Source organism: Mus musculus, chromosome 3 (assembly GCF_000001635.26).
Source record: "Mus musculus strain C57BL/6J chromosome 3, GRCm38.p6 C57BL/6J".
NCBI classification, from domain to species: Eukaryota; Metazoa; Chordata; class Mammalia; order Rodentia; family Muridae; genus Mus; species Mus musculus.
The window spans coordinates 27,860,605-27,877,596 of NC_000069.6; the positions used below are offsets into that span (position 1 = coordinate 27,860,605).

General features: G+C 44.5%; 1 protein-coding gene and 1 non-coding gene across 4 annotated transcripts in view; one reads left to right on the plus strand and one right to left on the minus strand.

The window, feature by feature from the left end:
- Positions 1 to 5,460: 5,460 nt before the first annotated feature.
- The window catches only part of Tmem212 (transmembrane protein 212), a 30,327-nt gene continuing 18,795 nt past the window's right edge, over positions 5,461 to 16,992 (minus strand). For 2 of the 3 annotated variants that reach the window (XM_006535431.1, XM_030252517.1), the window contains exon 4: positions 5,565 to 5,609. In XM_006535431.1, the coding sequence (XP_006535494.1) occupies positions 5,589 to 5,609 (21 nt within the window). In that variant the 3' untranslated portion in view covers positions 5,565 to 5,588. Of the gene's footprint in view, positions 5,610 to 16,992 lie in introns of all 3 variants that reach the window. The other variant, NM_001164437.1, reaches the window with a different exon arrangement.
- On the plus strand, positions 7,509 to 7,669 carry Gm26040. Its single transcript, XR_003954833.1, has one exon. It is a non-coding gene; the product is annotated as a small nucleolar RNA SNORA81 (small nucleolar RNA).

The window sequence follows — 16,992 nt, forward strand, 5'->3', positions numbered from 1 at the left end:
ATGGGATGCCAAAGGAGCAATGGGAGTCTTGTTTATAAGAAGGTTTATAGAAGAGAAAATCGGGGGAGGGGGATTGTTTGAGCTTCTACAAACTGGAGATGGGTGGAGTGTTCAGAACAAAGCAGGGGTCATCCTGGAAAAATACTGGCAGCTTTGATCTTTCTCCTTGTCTAGAGCAAGGGGAAAGGGTAGTCTTCAATGAGTCTGCTCTGTGTACTTTAGTTAAACAACACTTTCAACATGTGTGAACAAGCATGAGGGGTTATTCAGATGGCAAAAAATACAAGCCTTGAATTTTGTGATTTTTACACCCATGTAAAAATAAATTCCCTTTCCCTATCGAGTTAACTGTGGACATCATAACTACTTAAGGGGAGTGACCAGAGACTATAAGGATGACAACTTGGCAGGAAAAAAACAACCTCAGTAATATGGGCATTTTATGTAAAGTTCTGTCTCTGTAGGGTTTTTTAGTGCTTCCTGGCCTTATAACAACTAGAGCTTTTAATACATCTTGGGGATAGTGACTCATTTAAAGAAGACACTTCCCCTCTCCAGGAGAATAGGGGAGAGGTTGAGGGAGAAGACGAGGGTTTTGAGCCATCCAGAGGATAGGTATCCATGACTTTCCCAGAGAGCATATCTGTCTTTGCGTGGTTCCCACGAGTAATTGTGGAATAACTCCCTGGAACCCAGATTAGAGGGGCCACCTGGTACCGCTCAATTGTTGGACAGTTGGTCTGGCATGATTGGGACAGTCCTTGTAGTGTGTCATCCATCAAGGCGGCTAGGAAATGACATTATAAAAGGGATTTATTGTCAACTGGTTTTTTGAAATATATATTAAAGTGTCAAGGAGCTGCGATACTCAGTCTTAGCTGTAGTCAGTGTTTGGTGGCTTCTGCTAACTCCCAGGAGGACCTGCGTGAGGAGAACAAAGAAAATCGACAAAAGCTCTAACTGAGACTGTCCTTCATAGCCACCGTGCAGTCCCTACTGGGGCATGACAAGTAACAGGCACTCGGTTACAGAAAGCAGCCGCCCAGCCAGTGAGCAGAGGTATAGAACGCAGAAGCTAGTTCTCCAAACCTTGGTACCAGCCAGAGGTAGGGCCCTGTGGTGCAGCCTCTTGATGTGTTGGCCAGAGCCCTTAAAGCCTTGCCTTGGTTCAGGGCTGAACCAATTGGCTGGAATCCAGGTCAGGCTATGCCACTGGGGAGGCTGGGAGCGGCACTGCACTTGGCACGTTGTCCAAGATCACTGGGCTAGGCTGCAGCCTAGCTCGCTCAGGGTTCCTGTTCAGGCCTGTGAGCCTTCTCTGGCCTGTGCTGGTGCCTTAAGGACATCTTTTTGTCAATGCTGCAAGAGGATCTCTATGTTTTGGGGGTGGTCACTCAGGAGGCTCATTTTCCCAAGTTTCATAACCAGGCAGATTTTTCACATTTAAATTTCTGGGTCTACCCCACAAGGAGAATATCTACAAACTCACAGAGCTTCTTAGGAAAGTGTTATCATCTACTCCAACCTGTGTCCTAGGACAAGGCCTTTATAGCTGCTCCCGCTGCTTTGAAACAGTCTTTCTAAGAAGGAAGAGGAGGAGTGGGGGGAGGAGGAGGAGGGGAGCTAAAGAAACTCACAGGAAAGTTCTATGTCTCTCGAGGACCACACAAGTTCGTAGCTGACTCCCCACACCTTCTAGTGCTTATGTGAGTGTATGGGTGCTGGGGAGAGTAGACCCTTCCACGGAGATGCCAGCAAGTTGTACAGAGACTGGTAGAGTTCTGTTTCTTTGGTCTGCTATTACCCTCTCTGCCCAGGTGAATAGGCCTTTCTGTGCATGTCTCCAGAAAAGTCAGGACAGCAGAGTCATAAGACATTTGTTTCAGTCAGAAAAGGGCAGATGTAGCTCTGCCTAGGGATTGGCAGTTGGACACTGAAGCAAGGTTTAAATCCTCCTCCTTCCCCTTGGACCAGCCACAAGACAGTCAATAAATAGTAGTGAACCCTGACCTAGGTCTAGGGAGAGTCTACCATTCACTTCCCAGACTCCCCACTCCTGTTCTCCAGACTCTCCCCTCTCATTCTTCCCTCCACCTCCCTCTCCCTCCCCCCAACCCCCAATCCCTGTTACCCTCTCTTCCAAGGTGCTCTAGCCAAGGATATTAACAAAGAGGCAGGAGCTGAGCTAGGCAGGCCCTTCCTCTGCAGATTCTGGGACTTGCTGTGGCTGTCAGGCTTCTCTACTGTTGTGATTGTTTTTGTTTTTGTTTTCTTCCTTCATGGAACTGGATCGCTGCTCTGGTGTCATTTGCTTCATTGCATTGCAAGAAAATGATGTCATACTGTGGGGCCCTGGTCCATTTCCCAGCTTCTAACCTAAGTCTCCTGACCTTTCTCATCTGCCTGCTCTTGGAGAAAATGAAACACATTGAAGCATACAGGTCAGCAAACCTCAGGAAGGCCTCTGCGCCTCCAGGATGGGCAGGAACGTTAATGACCCCCACACAGCCTTATCTGGTTGTCACATGGCAAGGACCCCCTGCCTGAAAAATGGGGGAAGGAATGGCTTCGGGTTGTGCTTGCAGTTTCCTGGCAGAAGCCTTTCTTCCCTTACGGTGGCTTTAATTACTAGTGTCGGTGTTCAGTGTAATTCTGGCTCCTCCCATGGTTTCTGCTCTTTGTACTAAAGTCTGTCCGAAAACTTAAATCTTACACGCTGCACTTGTGTCTTCTTGTCTGAGGACCGGTGAGCCCTCAGCATGAGTGACATTATGGAATTACTTCCTGGCATGTCAAAGGCTGAAACTGCCCCGTCTTTCAGGATTGTGGAGAGCCAGGCTTGGACTGGATCGCTGCTCTGGTGTAAGTTTTCCTCTGCCAGGAAACCAGTGCTTGCGCATCATTTGCATACAGCCAATGAGAGCCATCTACTGTTCAGAGGAGGTTTTGGAGCTTGTATGACGACATCCTGGAAAAATCTCAGCTGGGGAAAGGCGACTTTTCCCCCCTCTCCCTAAGCCCCATCTTAAATAGTTTCCTTCCCACAGCCCATATGTCCACATTCAAAGTAAGAAACCCAGCCCATTCTCCTGCCCCGGCCCCTGTCCCTAGCTCAGGAATCTCGACAGCCACACAAAACTGGAAATTGGCTGTTTAAAACGAAGGTGCCATATTCGTTCCAGTCTGTAAACTAGACATTTTTTGGCACACAGCGCTGAAGAATTAACCCTTTGATTTCTCCCAGACAAGGGCACAGTAAAATGCCTGTTCTTTTCTTTGTGACCAGAATGGCAAACACCAACCTGTTGCAGTTCTTAACATCGTGAATGGGGTTCTGGTTAACCTAAGGCATATACGATTGTGCTATTTCACATAATTCCGCGAAAACTGGATAATGTTCAGGTTTCTGAAACTGTACACATTTCCCCCAGATTTTCTTCCCTCAGTTCTAGAAAGCAACTATTGGACTGTCCATGTCTTTGAGGGTGTGGTAGCACCCAGAGATCTGGCTTGTTGGTAAAATGTCTGAAGGTCAGCTTTAATTATTTCAGCACTGAGTGGGACACAAGAAAGCAAGATGTAGGTGCATGAATAAGCAGGGTGCCCCATACTGAGGGGAGAGCTTAAATGTTATTAACTCGGACATTATACTAACAAGTCCCTACGTGTGCAATCACCAGACCACGGCTAGAAATCTTATCGTTCCATTACGGGGCAGATAACAGTGTGGTGATCGAAGACCCGGGGCCTGGGAGACTTGCACTGGATTGCTAGATAGCAATGTTTCAGCCCTGTGCCCTTGAAGAAGTCACGAAGCCTCTCCCAATCACAGATATCAGATCTGCAAAATGAAGGTGTTTATGTCTTATGTCTGAAGTGTTATGTCTAAAGTGTTTACTCTGAATGTGTCCGTTTTCAGATGAGTGGGATCCATACTGACTGATGTTTGAAGACATGTACTAAGTGTGTGGAACGAAGCTCGAAGCCTTGAACTCTTACATGATGCGTCTGTGTGATGTGTACAGGTGTGCATGCACCACACTGCATGCGTGAAGTCAGAGGACCAAGTTGTGGAGTCAGTTCTCTCCCTCCCCATCAAATGGGTTCAACAGAACTGATCACAGACCTGGCTGTTAGAGTCCAAGCTGCACCACCGGGCTTTTTGTTATACGTTGAATCCCATTGATTCTTTCAGCAAGACTGAGTTAGCAATTCTGATGATCCCTATTTGACTAGGAGGAAATTGAAGTCTGTCTTAAAATGGAAGAGGAGGAAGCTTCCCTGCTGATTTGAAAGCCCAGTTGAGTTTCTGACTCAGAATAACCGTGTGTCGGACTGTAATGGGTAGCAGCAGCAACCTGGTGGGACAATTCCCTGAGACCTCAGAAGACTCTCAGTTTGTACAGTTTCCCAAGCATGCTGATGGTCCTATGAGTGGTCAACGACTCAAACCCACCGCACTGAGCTGTGGAGAGCCACAGACATAAGGCCAGGACTAGAGACTCTAGGAAGCACCTCTCTGATGCATCTAAGAAAGATGTCTCTATTGTAGTCAGCTCACTGCCACGTGGAGTGTCTTCCTGAGAATCAGCATATAACGGCCACACAGTTCTCAGGGATTTGAGAACTCAGCCTCACATGTATCCAAGGTTCCTTCCAACTACAAACTGGTTTTTGTTTGTTTGTAAGGTTGAATTTTTTTTTGTATTGTACCTTTAAAAAATACTTATGTGTCTGTGTCAGTGGGCAGTCAGAACAGTATGCATGTGGAAGACAGTAGACTGCACGCAGGAGTCGGATCTCTCCTTCCACCATGTGGGGCCCAGGGATTGAGGCCGAGTTGTCAGGCTTGGTACAAGTCTCTTTACTGGCTGAGCTGTCTTGCAGGTCTTCTGACTGAATTTTTAAGACACCTCATCATACTCCAGTCTAACCTCAAATTCACTATGTCGGGGAGATGGCCTTAAACTCCTGATCCTCCTGCCACTACCTGCAATGTACCAGAATCTCAGGTGTCGCCCTCACACCCAGTTTTATGGAGTGCCAGGGATCAAACCCATGCCTCACCCATGCTATAGGCAAACTATTCTACTAATGAAGGGACAACCTGAGTTCTTAAGTAGATATTAGGTCAAAAACAAGAATGAGAAGAGAGATACCCCATGAAGGATAATGTTCCCAACACAGGTCACAGTTCCATGTTTTAATTGTGTCCTGAAAACTTAGAGTCGCCTTTGGTGGTAGCAATAAAGAAAAACTGAGAGAAATGTCCCCTAATTTATGTCATATGGGAGTGCCTTCAAACAAAATGCCCCTCACAGAACAAGAAAAATGAAAACAAACCATTCATCGGCTATAAGTGTATATAGTTAATTTTCATATTTCTATGGCAACAACAGTATTTCAATTTCTACATCATAATATGGGCATTTTTTAAATGTCAATGAAAGGACCAAAATGTACAATCATTTCCATTTTATTTCATAAGAACCCAGAAGGTAGGAAGTTTAAAGAACAAAATTGCTTTGTAAATATTTCAAAATAATGACCACAAATAAGGCCAATTTAAGGGGAACACAGGTTCAAATTTATTGTGGATTCTCTGGACCCTAGGGAGGGGGGAAAAAGAAAAATATTTATTTGTACAGTTTATCAAGTGTCGCTTCTGACATTTAATTTAGCTGTTTTTAGTGTCCCAGTAACCACTGAAGGATGGCCCAAATAACAGCATCATGGAAGCACTGAAGGATTTAAGAGCCATCAACAGAGAGAGCCATATTGTGGTGGCAGTGGTGAAGGGGGTGTCAAAAGGTATAAAAAAGAAATACGTGTGCAATAAAGACTCTGGCAGGAACACAGCATAGGCAGGACATTGCCTTTGGGGCAGGGGCTGTGAGGAAGTGGGGGGATCTTGGCACTGAATATTTCTCCTGGTCATTTGCTGTTTGTGTTGTCTGGATTGTGTTGGCTTAGGGCTTCTCAAAAACTAACAGGAGATTAAAGGGAACTCTTGGAACTCTTGAATTGGGAGCCAAGAACTGAGATTTGACTAGAAGTGAGAGAAGGAAGGGAGCATTTCTCAAGCACTTTTCCAGGGCCACACTGGCCTCTTTTGCTCTCCTTAGAAATGATGTCATTCCTCAATGGATGGGGAGAGCGCTCCCTCTACTTTCCAAAGGAGGAAAGCTGAGGCACAGACATGGGGGTGGGGGTGGAGTTGATTCTGATTTGCTTAAAGCAGCCCAGATGGGAAGGGTTAGAGGAACAATTAAATCTCAGTCTGCCTGGGGTCAAGGTGCCAATGAAGGGCTAGGGAGCTGGCTCAGTGGGTAATAATCCTTGCTCTGCAACCATGAGGGCCTGAGTTCAAATCCCCAACATTTATGTAAAGTGTCAGCCAAGGCTGCAGGTGTCTGTAGCCTGGCATTGTGGAGTGAAGACTAATGGATCCTAGGGCTTGCAGGCCTCCAAGCCTAGCTAAAGCAGATAACTTCCAGTTCAATGAGAAATAGACACATAAAATGATCTCTGTTCTATCCACAAGCACGAGCTCACTTGGGAGTGTGTGCATGCATGCTTGCACACAAAGACATAGATACACACAAACACACACAGACACATGAACACACAAATCCACATGCATACACACATGCATGCACTACAAACACACACACACACATGCATTCACACACACACATATGCACATAGACATGCCTGTGTATTCATTCTCACCCATACACAATGGCACAGAGCATTGTCTTCTCCACGCAGCCTTTATAATGCCAAAGCAGCTCTGCAGACAACCACCGCTCCTTGGTTAAAAATCCCAACTCACTTTCCACTTACAGTCCTTCCTGGAGATTTTTCTTGATTATATGGCCATAGTAATTTCTCTGTAATAGGCAAATTGCATTTAGACTGAAAATATGATTGATGTAGGCTTAAGTGAGATGTTAGCTATAGCTGAGAATACATCAAAATGAAATTTCATATTGCAGCCTGCTCTCCTTTTGACCCTGTACTCCTGGCGTCACTTCTTGCCCCCCCTTTTTTGTTTTGACAACCACCCTTAAATACTCTATTTTTTTTTCTCTAGCTCCTCCATTGGGGGCCCTGTGATCCATCCAATAGCTGACTGTGAGCATCCACTTCTGTGTTTGCCAGGCCCCGGTAAATACTCTATTTTATCTTGTAAATGAGGTATATTGTTTATCCTCCATTCTCTCTTGCTTAAAGTAGATGGCCTTTTTTTTTGTTTGTGAAGTGCTTGAAGGAAGGACAAGCACATTTTTCTGCAAGGAGCCGGATGATGCATATTTGAGGTTTAACTGGTCACGTGATCTCTGTCTCTGATGCTCAGCTCTGTCACCACAGAGGGAGAGCAGCCTCAGGCTCAGGATGGTTGTCTTGTTCCAGGACTTTGTCTGTGAACACAGAAATTGCTGTATGATGGAATGTACAAGTGTCATGAGATGTGGATTCTTCTCCTCAGACCATTTAAAAGCTAGATCTTTTTGTTGAGCAGTGTGCCACAGTTACAAAAATTAGGAGCATGTCTTGGATTTTGTAATACTGAGCACACAAAAGCAGAAATGGATACACTGGACCCCAGTGACTGGGTTGGACCTCTCTTCTCGTGTCCAGTGTTTTAATATTTGATAAAATATACCTTTACATTTTAAAGGGAAGTTGAACATTGAATGTTTATTTTACATTTATTTAGTGTACATGTGGAGGTGCACACACACGCCACTATGTGCATGGAGAGGCCAGAGGACAACTTCTGGGAGTTGATTCTCTCCTATCAAGTGGGTCTTGGGGATTGAACTCAGGGCAGTAGTGTTGGCATCTACCTTTACCTAATAAACCTTCTCTCTGGCCTAGAAATCAGATTTGAGTGTTAACTTTCTCTAACAGAATCAACAACAACAACAACAACAACAACAATAACTACTACTACTACTACTACTACTACTACTACTACTACTACTTCTATTCTTAGCTTTAGATCCCTAATTTCCCAAAAGGTCGTTAGTTAGCTTTGGCACATGGGCTACAGTTTGTCAACTCCTGGTTTAGAAAATAGTGCCCAGAACATGGTAGGTGCACAAGAAATGGAATGTACTGTGATTGTCCCAATGATAAACCTAATATCCCATGTAGTTTCTACTAGTTTCCCCAGTCATAGGAGAACAATAGCCAACATAGCAGGCACTCCACACTGCCCTCCATATCTGAATGGCAGGCAGAACCCTGAAAGCCTGCGTGAGCTGGAAGTGACCTCTCACACATCCCTTGGGCTGAGGAGACCTGCAATGAACTGTTCTGCACAGAACCTTTGCACCATTAAATGGTTTGAATGTCTAGTTCATGTCCATCCAGAACACTGACAGTACGCGTATGTGTTTTGGGGAGGTTATGGTATGGCAAGCCTGTGAACTCAGTACTGAAAGTAGAAGCAATTTCTCATCATATTTGAGGCTACCCCAGGCTACATTCTGTGTAAAAAGCTTGATTCTGGCCTGCATAACAAGATTGTCTCAGCCACAGCGAATCAATTGTTTTACATTTTAAGTAGAATTGTTTAGGGGTTATAGAGGTAGCTTAGTTGGTAAGTGCTTGCTTATAATCATGAGCACACCTGTTCAATCTCTATAACTCACACAAAGACCAAAAGCTGTGTACAGTGGTACTTGGTCACTACAGACCTGGGGAGGCAGAGACAGGTAGATCTCTATAGCTACCAGCCTGTCAGCCTGCACTACTTGGTGAATTCCAGGATAGTGGAAGACCCTGTCTCATGAAACAACATATAAGTATGTAGGAATGACACCTACAGATGCTCTTTGGTCTCTACATACATGCACATGCATGCATCTGCACACATATGAACACGCATGCACATGAAGACACAAACATAAACACATGCTCACAGAGAAAGACTTGTTTGCAGCCTTCTGGGGAGATTTGCTTCATCTCGACGGTATATTGCTTTGTGCTACAGCTGTTTAAGCTACCACCCATTTTAATTATTTCCTTGACATCACTGGTATAACTATCATTCTCTTTGGAAAAGGAAAGATGGTATAAGAAACACTGATGTGAAAATTCAATTTAAAAAGGCATAAAAATGATGATCCTTTTGACAATATGCCTCGAGATTATTTTCACTAAGTCTTTAGGTTACATTTTTCTGCCTAACATGCCAAGGGAGGGCATCAGGGCACATATTTCTTCCTTAAAAGGAAAAAAGATATTAAGGATTATCCAGAGTTAGATTTTTGCTCAAAGTCCAACAAGTGTAGCAAGATAAACTGTGTTATTTGCATTGATGTGCTCATGAATATTAATTTGAGAGCTTTCTAGTATTTTTATTTCTTTATAAAACAACTGTAGACAGGCATAGCCATGCAGATCTCTAACTTAGCACTTGGGAGGTAGAGGCAGGAGGGTTAAGGAGTTCAAGATCAGCCTCAACTGCAAGGCCAGTGAGAACCCTTGTCTTAAAAGCTGACATTCCTGAGGATGGCCGCTGATGTCTTCTGAGCTTCTTTCACACATGCAAGCAGATAAACATGTACAGAAATACAATAAAATGATTTTTAAAAACCATAGGTTTGCTCACCAACTGGCGAGGAATAATTAGAAGGATCCACTTGTCCTGTGGTATTGCCATTTTTTTTAAGACTTTGAGAAGATATACAGCCAAGAAAGATGGGAGTCATTGTCAATAAATCTTGCCCATTTGCTTGGGTGTTTTCTTGAACTTCTGTTGATAGTGTTTTACTCTGTGACTTCCTTCCTTCCTTCCTTCCTTCCTTCCTTCCTTCCTTCCTTCCTTCCTTCCTTCCTTCCTTCCTTCCTTCTTTCCCCATTTCTTCCCCTTTCCCCCTTCCTTAGATCAAGCCTTGCTATAAGTCCCAGGCTGGCCTCAAAACTGTAGTCCAGGTTGTCTCAGCTCTCAAGTTCTGAGATTGTAGCATATACCACTACATACAACTTGAAATGTTTCAAAAATATTTTATGCCCATGGGTGCTTTGCCTGCATGCATACACCATGTGTTCAGAATGCCTGTGGAGGCCAGACATGGCCATTGGAACCCCTGACACTGGAGGTACAGAGAGTTGCGAGCTGCCATGTTGGTCCTGGGAATAAAACTTGGGTACCTGGAATGACAGCCAATGGTCTTAATCACTGAGGAATCTCTGTAGCTCCCAACTTGAAGTGTTTAACATGTACCCACCCATCCCTTGGCACTCCAGAGGATTGGTTCTAAGGCTGCCCTTAGATACAAAAATCCATGTTACTCAAGACCCCAATATAAGACAACAGTACTTCTCCCAGATTTTTGATGTGTGGTTGATTGAATATGAGAATTGCAGCTCATGTCAGATGAGGGTCAGCTCTATTATTTGTAAGATCAATGGGTTGTCAGTAATATTTTCAGAACTAAGGTCCAGATGAGAAAAATCAATAGAAGAGATTATTCTTCAATTGACAATCTCTCAAAGTAGGATCTTATTAAAAATTAGTTTTTTAAACTAGATATTATCCTAGGAGTGAGAAATCAGTTCTGAATTAGAGTTGAATTATCATGGCCTCTGCCATCAAAGTTTGAAGTCTACCAGGACGCAAACCATGAAAGAGATGTTAACATGTCACTGGGCATCTGTATGGAGTGCAGAGTTAGCCGGGAGTGAACCAAGCACAGGTCTGCTTGGTTCAGAGATGGCAGGAAGGAAAAGCAACTCACAAACTCAGCCCTAAATGGAAGAACTGTTGCATCCCTTTCCACTCAAGTCTAGGGAACATCAGAGAAGAGGGGATGGGAAACTCGGAAGAGGCAAATGTCAGAGAGCACTGGACAGCAGTGTCTTCTGCACATGACAGGACTGAGGCACTCCTGAACTCAAGCAGCTGTGGTTGCCTAAGACCAAGCCAGACGCAAGATCCAGCCAGTCAACATTCCAGCATGGATGAGAGGTGCTCACAAGGCCCCACCCCTAGCCGAGGAACCACTGGTAGTTGAAGGCTACAGGGGGAGGGAGAGACGGTTTTCTTCAAAGGTGTTGCCTATGGTAGGTTACCCAAGCTCCAGTGAATAGCCCAGTATCCAAGTGTATACAGGCTTTACTAAATAGACTGAGGGAGGAGGAGGGAGAGAGGGAGGAGAAAAGAAATTGGGAGGGGGCCTGGGAGGAGGTAGATGGGGGAGTAGAGAGTTTATATAATATGATATATGTGTGTGTATTATTAACATATAAAATTTTAAAAGAAAAAATCTCTCAAAACTTGTAGAGAGATTAGCAGAGCCAACCCCTGCCCCCAAGAAATGCTCAGATTCCGAGAAGAGCTGGATGCATGAGACCATCAGGCCTAAGGTCTGGATGGCAACCTGAGCATGAAGGGATGTCATAGAGGGATGCTGTCTTAGTCAGTGCTCTGCTGCTGCCAAGACACACCCTGACCACAGCAACTCTTATGAAAGAAAGCATTGATTTGGCACTGGCCTACAGTTTCGGAGGTTTGGTGCATTCCCACCATGGCAAGAAGCTTGGTGGCATGCAGGCAAACATGGTGCTGGAGAAGGAGCTGACAGTTCGACATCCCAATCCACTGGCATCAGGAAGAGAGAGACTCTGAGCTTGGAATTTTTTTTTTCTTGAAACCTCAAAGGCTACCCTGAGTGACATAACTTCCTCCAAAAAGACCACACCTTCTAATCCTTTCTGATAGTGCCACTCACTTGTATTCAACTCTATGAGCCTTATGAGAGCCATTCACATTCAAATCTCCCCTTCACAGATAAAAAGCCAGGGAGTGATAAAAGCGGAGTGGAACTTGATAGAGTTCTTCCTAGAACCCAGCTTAAGGATACATCCTAGCATGGGCGAAGGCAGAGTGCAAAACCTAACCTAGCCATCAGCGCTGAGAAGAGGTGGCAGGGGAGAACCTTTAGATTGTAGATGTCAGGATTTGGTAGCTGATCTGAGTTACAAAGGATCTTGGAGAGTGTCTGATCTCTGGCCACACCCAGAGTCACCTGAAAGGAGTTCCCACTAGAGCCTCATCAGCACCTTGAAGATCAATTGATGTGCCTGTGAACACCTAGGGGAAGTATCCAGGAAACAGACTATTGTGTGGCTCATTAGAATAGGAAGAGTTCTAAAACTGGAGGTGTGAAGCTGAACACCTGAGGTGCTGCGGAACCTGCATCCTAAGGGGTGACCCTAATAAAGGGGAAGAGAGGAACCATGGGCTGGCGCAAGACAGTAAGATGACATGCTCTGTGCAGGAAGCAGTCAAGGAACATGCATGTTGGCAGGAATCCATGGGATTTGGCCACCTTTGAGTCCTTAGCTGAGTTCTTTGTCACGGAAGAAGGGAAGCACAGATGTAATTGTGGTGGTGAGTATTGAAAATATTACAGATCTAGAATCACCCGGCAGACAGCCATCTGAGCGTGTCGGCAAGGGAATTTCCAGACTGGATTAACTGAGATGAGAAGACCCACCCTCCATGTGGGGACCATCGCTTCATGGGCAGTAGCCCTGCACTGAATAAAAAGGACAGCAAGAGCTGAGCAGCGACATTCGTCTCTGCTTCCTGACTGCAGGCACAGTGAGGCCAACCACCTCACACTGCTGCTGTGACTTGCCCTTCATACCCTCAATCTGTGAGCCCAAATAAACCTTCCTTCCAAAGGCGCTTTTGTCAGGCACTCTGTCAAAGAACAGGAAAAGAAATAGATGCATAAATCATTATGCATACTGGCTAAAATTAAAGCCCTTATAGACCATGGAACTGTGAGTTCAAGGGCAAGGCACCATTTGTATTGACTATATAAGTCTGGGGTATTTCAGGACTCCTTTGGCTAGATGTACCGGCCTCTGCTTTATCTTTGGTACGCACAATGGCTTTTTACTGATGATGAGATATTGGACACTGAGGGTTTTACCCTGTTAAGAATATGACTCATTAAATTCAGTCATTCAGTTTCATCTCTCACGCTTCTTTTGCATCTGTGTATACCTTCTGTATCTCCATGGTAACCGTTGCCAAGTCCTCTGGGTTCTGTCTTCTGAATACTCACCCTATGATGCTTAATCTTGGTTGCCGACTTGACTGGATTAAAAGCCATCAGGAAAATTGACATATTACACTTCGGAGCATGACCAGGAGAGTATTTGTAAAAGAGAATTGGCATATGGATCAGTGAATGTAGGGGCTGGAGGTGGGCAGAACTATCCAGTGGGTTGGGGGCGTAGATGAAACAAAGAGGTGTTGAGGAAGAGAAGCCTCTGTGCAAGCCCCACCCTTCTAATAGCTGCTCTCATTGCTGCTGCTACTGCTGCTGCAATCCAGATGTTTGAGCCACTTTCCTGCTTTGAGGGTTTAGGAAGTTTACAAACTACACAAAGTTTACAAAGTGTACGAAGTTTACAAAGGGAATCCACAGCAGGGAAAGCCTTCCCTGCCTCTACAGTGGGGTGAATATTCAACAGAGTCTACGTCCCTTTAGTCTCGGTTAGTCAGTAGAGCAAGGACAAGTTCTGTCTCTTCCTCTCCCTCTAGCTTTACTGTAACTTACAGTAAGTGGGTACCGAGACGTGAGTGTGAATGATGAATATCTGAAGGAATACTTTGAGTTTATGAACGTGGTCATTTAAGAGGAGGCAGTCTTCAGAAGGTAACTAGAGGATGCTCTTGTCAAAAAGGCTCTGATTGTAATCCACCCCTGAGGCCACAGCCTTTTTCTACTTGCGACCTTACTCCACAGCATAAGAGAGGAAAGGGATACCAGATTTATTTTTTGTTTTACAGTGTAGGTATTTTAGGGAGCAGTACTGGGCTTTTACAGCTTAAAATATTATACACGTGTGCATACTGCATGTGCACACACACACATGCACACACACACATACACACACACACATATATGGGTCATAAACACAAAGTATTACTTTAGATATGTATGTATGCATGTATGTATGTATATATATGTGTGTGTGTATGTATATATGTGTGTATATGTATATGAATATGTATATGTATATGTATATGTGTGTGTGTATATCTGTCTGCATCTTGGTGCTGGAGTTACAGGTAATTGTGAACTGCCTGGTGTGGGTGGTGGGAACCAAACTCAGGTTCTCTGGAAGTGGTGGAACTAAAGGTGTCTGCTATTCCCACTCTCTGGCCTTTATTTTTAGTTTTTAAAGACAACATTTGACTATATAGAGCAGACTGACTCAAATTCAAGATCTCCCTGCATCAGAATCTTGCTTATTGGATTACAAGAATGTATCACATGGTTGACAGAATATTATCTCTATATGCACATGCATGGAAATGGAAATCCAGGTTCCATATATGAAAGAAACCATGTGGCTTCTCTCTTTGTGGCTCTGGCTTACTTTGCCTGGCATAATGACAGTCAGTTCTCTCCATTCTTGCAACGGCTATGGCGTTGTTTTTCTTTACAGTCTGATAAAATTCCATTGTGTACATGCACCATGTTTTCTTCATCCAGGCATCTGTTGATGGGCATCTGGGATGATTTATAACTTGCCAATAGTGGATAGGACAGCAGTAAGCATGTGTGGGCATCTCTCTGTTGACTCCAGACTGCTCAGGTTTACACCCGGGAGTGGCTCAGCTGGACCTTATGGAGTCTCTGGTTTAAACCAGGGAAGACTCTATGCTGATTTTCATAGTGGCTGCCCTAGTTATACCCTCACAGCAGTCTGAGGTTCCTCTTTTCCCACATCCTCACCAGTGCATTCTGCTGCTGTTGTCTGGTCATAGCCACTATCAGTGGCGTGAGATGTAATCTCAGCAGCAGTCTAAATTCACATTTCCCTGATGGCAAAGGATGCTGTGTTCATCTTTAAATAGTTATCACATACCTATTGTTTCTTTTGGAGGCTGTCAATTCAGCTCATGGCCCCACTTATTGATTACATGTATGTATTTACTGTCTGTATTTCTTTCTATATTTGAGATTGCTTGGTGAATAGTGGGCAAAGTTCTTTTGCTATTCGACAGGCTCTCTCTTCCTTCTGATGATTATGTAGGGAAAATATTTTAAAATTTTTGCTCCTCCTCCTCCTCCTCCTCCTCTGTTTTTCAAATAAACTGGAGATATGTCCCTTATGTATTCAATAATATAGTGGAAAGTTGTTTTCCCAGAGAGCCAACATGAAAATTTTTGTCAGTTTCATATGACAGATTGAATATTGGATAAAGTTTGCTCTAACGTGGTTGAAGTCAACAAATAAATAAATAAAAAGAGAGAGAGAGATCTGAGGATCTGTGAGTTGACATGTGCTTGTCATGTGACTAATGCTCCTAGCATGTACTGTGTCATGGGCTGACATTGTACCTCAGCAATATGATGTAACTTTGAAACACAACAGTGACTTCAAAGAGGGAAAGAGATGCACAGTCCTTCACAAACAAAACAAACAAAACCTCCCCCTTTTCTACGTGCTTTCACGTGATGTTCCCTTCTGAGATCTCAGAAGATTGGGCCTGACTAATGTGTCAGAAGAAATGAAATTTGTATTTCAAAGTCACAGATGGTAAGAGATCTGGACTGATCCCTGGAGTCTGCCTGTCCAGAACCCCGAGTCCTAAAGACGAGCCAGCACACTCCATAGATGACTGATGTGTGCTTACAGAGCAACACATCCCATAGTCTGTCCCACATCCTCCAGCCCGCCAGCAGGGGAAGAATCTCTCTTCATGCCCAGAATCCTATTCTCACCCTAATTATGTCTCTAGTTTTCTCCCTCTATAGTGAATGGACTCAGGCATCCCAGGACAGCTCCAGGTTTCAATACAAGGCAAAGCAGTAAGCCCACACTGGTACCTTCTGACTGGAATTGGATCCCCCCCTTACCCCTTTTTATCTCCATTATAATCACCAGGGATCTAAGTGTAGCTATAGTGTTCTTTGCATTCCTTTAGAGTTCTAGAGAATTGGAGCTCTGAGTTTTTAAATCAAAATTCTACCTTGTGATATGAGTGCATTACATGCATGCTTGGGTGTGTTTATGGGTGCACACACACATGCATGTGCAGCGAGGAACATTTGCTAGTATGTATGAGAGGTAAGGAGGTCTACCTACAGAAGCCAGAGGTAAGGCACTGGGTGTCTGCCTCACTCACTTTCTACCAGCTTGCCAATTCAGCCAGGCTGGCATGCCAGTGGACTGCAGGAATCTGTCTCCTGCCCAGTGACCAGTGGGCACAGGTGTGTATTCTACCAATTGTAAGGGTGGTGGGGATTAGAACTCAGCTTCTTATGTTGACATGGCAGTACAGTATTGACTAAGCCATCTCCGAATTCCCCAAGTTCTTTTAATGAAACAAAGAGACAAAAAAGCCTATTTTAAATATTTTCTTTTTTCTTCCCTTCCTTGCCCTTCTTTCTTTTACCTCCCCTGCTTCCTGTCCTTCCATCCTTCCTTCTGCTCAGAATTGAACCCCGGACCTCACACACGATGAGCAAGCATTGTACTGGTTCCGGCCCCAGGCTTCTAGTCACAGACTTTTTCAAAAGTTAAAGCAGGGTTTCACTAAGTTGCGCAGACTGGCCTTGAACTCAATCTGTAGCCTTGAACTGTCTTCCTGCCCCTCCAGGCCACCTTGCCCTGCCCCGCCTCTCCCCCCCACCCCCATGTAGCTGTCACTTGCTTATTTTCAGTGTATTTAGTATCTATCCAAACATGTATTTATTAATAATATTTTAGGCTATGATTTGGAAGACAGGAAAAATGAGCCCTCCTGGACATTTCCTGATAAAAGGTGAGACTGGGCCTGGGAAGTGGCCACAGGCTGTAGCTTAAGATGGTTTCTAACAGGAAAGCTGAGCAAATGCAGCAGCCTCCAGTGCCCGCACCAGAGTTCACTACAAGAACCATACTCATCTCCTTTGCCCTTGTAAGCTGCTGTTGTCCTTGGCATGTTCTGTTGATTTGGTGGTA